General features: G+C 40.8%; 1 protein-coding gene across 1 annotated transcript in view; it reads right to left on the reverse strand.

The window, feature by feature from the left end:
- Window positions 1–282, reverse strand: part of septin9b (septin 9b) — a 128,033-nt gene extending 127,751 nt beyond the window's left edge. The window contains 1 exon segment of the mRNA XM_084318539.1: window positions 57–282. Coding sequence (XP_084174665.1) covers window positions 57–114 — 58 coding nt within the window. The 5' untranslated portion in view covers window positions 115–282.
- Between the last annotated feature and the right edge of the window lie 2,218 nt (window positions 283–2,500).

The following is a 2,500-nucleotide window of genomic DNA, read 5'->3' on the forward strand; positions in this document are numbered from 1 at the left end:
ACGTGAGAACAATGCAACAGACAACTAAAGAAAGGAAATAAATCCAAAACACAAACCTTCAAAATCAGAGATAATTCCTTCCAAGTGTGGATTGAGCCCAGATGATTCAGACATCTTTTTAAAGTTATGTTGTATGTTTTTTTGTTTTAGTTTTTTTTTAGATACAAGGCCTATGTTGAAGATACACAACAATTAGTTGATTTATATACAAAGTCTAAATGAGGAAATCAATGGGGGAGAAAAATACTTTCTTAAAGGAGCATCGTCTTCTCACTGGCTTCCTCCTGCTTCCTTCACTACATCGCTGCCTGCAGACCTCAGAGAGTGAGAGGCAACAGTCCCCTGACATCCCCTCCCCTTAGCAAGAGACTACTCCCTCTTTCCCCTGTTCCCTCCCTTTCTGCTGTGCATGTGTGTGTGTGTGTGTGTGTGTGTGTGTGTGTGTGTGTGTGTGTGTGTGTGTGTGTGTGTGTCTGTGTGTGTGTGTGTGTGTGTGTGTGTGTGTGTGTGTGTGTGCGTGTGTGCGTGTGCGCGTGCGTGTATCTGAAGATCAGAGAGAGGTACTCCTCCTCGATATAGAATTGGCAAATTCCTTCTTGACAAACTGGTCAAGTATCAGCTCTTGGCTGTGCATAACAGTATCAAAGGCCTTGGCTCTAATTGCAGGGGAGATATCTTGATTTAGTTATAATATATGTGTTATACATGCTATATATCCCTTGGATGTGTTCACAAACTTTTCTTTGTTGGCTTGAGGATTGCAGGCCTGTTTGAGGAAAATGTCCTCTGAACTAGCAAGGTTCCTTTCAAGCTGCTGTAAATGTTACCGTGTGCCGGTGTGACAAGGCTTGTTGGTATAGATGTCCTTTGAGGATATTGAACCTCTTTGCATGTGTGGTTTGATCTGTTGGATTTTCAAGTACAGCATTTCAAATGTTTATGTATTTTTTTTTTACTCTGGCATGTGTATGTGGACACACACGCACATGCACGCACGCACGCACACACACACACACACACACACACACACATACACACATACACACACACACACACACACACACACACACACACACACACACACATCCTATCATACACATACAGAGCTTATTCCACCTAAGAGGTCCTCAGTTCTAATTTCCTCATAGCCCCTGAGTTCCTCTGACAGCGACCGGGGACACAATGCCACACAGTCACTTTAACCGAGTTAACCTGCAATCAGGCAAAACTCCCCCATTGCATCTGCTCCAATGGCCTTCAGAAGGGCAGCCTCGTTCCACACAGGCCAGTATGAGCTGGCTTCCACTCACGGCTGTCATAGCTACAGAGTCTGTCTCTGTATTAAGTAAACAGGTTCTACAAACGAAAGCTTGTGTTAATTAAAGGGCAGTGCTAGACTAAGACTCCCTAGATGTACCACTGAACGGCACAGGAAGTCCGTCATTCCGACAGCCATCAGACTTTATAATGCATCACTGCATCACTGAGCACAGGGTGACAGTACTACCTTCCTGGACTTTTACATTTACAAATTTACACTTGTATACTGTATATTTCTGTATATTTTTTACTGTGTATTTTATATTAGAATGTGACATAGGAAATGTATATCCCGGACCGTATTTTATTCCTAGGCTTATTTTATTCTTATTCGTGACTTTTGTTTTTGTCTATCCAAATGTCTACTGTTTACTGTGAGCGATTTGTAGTGCCAAATTTCCCTCAGGATGAATAAAGTATTTCTATTCTATTCTATTCTATTCCATTCTATTCTAGTAACTTCTCCGGTAGCCAGCTATAGCCTGTGTGACAGAAGAGCTGAACATTCTAGGGATGCTCGATATTGGCTTTTTTACCGATACCGATATACCGATATTGTCCAACTCTTAATTTCCGATACCGATATCAACCGATATCAACCGATACCGATATATGCAGGGTTCCCCCCCCCCCCCAAAAAACGTAATAATTTCAGGTAATTAACATTACATATCTCTTGTCGTGTAATTAACACAACATTATGCATACTTTGACAATAAATCAAATAATAATTAGTTCTTACTTGCTTGCCTGGGTAAATAAAGGTTAAATAAATGTAAAAAATAAAAAAATAAATTATTATTATTATAATTTTTTTAAACCGATACCGATATTTTCCGATATCACATTTTTATGCCAATATCGGTAGGCCGATAATATCGGACATCCTAAAGATTAGGTTCCATGAGGAACTTGGGCAGGCAGAGCGAGAGTCACGCACCAACTCGTCCCCCATGACACGGTGTTGTCAGGACAGGAAGTTGAGGTTGCAGGGAAAGCTAATAACAGCACTGGGGTGAGTTTGTGACAAGTCGACTTTTGATGTAGTGGGAATGGTTGTATTTCCTGGCCTTGAAGCCGCTATAGTTTAGCAACTGCCATTTGCTAAACTGCCACCACATTTTTATTTGATGCGAAAATAAATAAATGGATTTTTGTATATGAGTGAATCAATGAATAT

Source organism: Notolepis coatsorum, assembly GCF_963971535.1.
Source record: "Notolepis coatsorum genome assembly, chromosome: 7".
Taxonomy (NCBI): Eukaryota; Metazoa; Chordata; class Actinopteri; order Aulopiformes; family Paralepididae; genus Notolepis; species Notolepis coatsorum.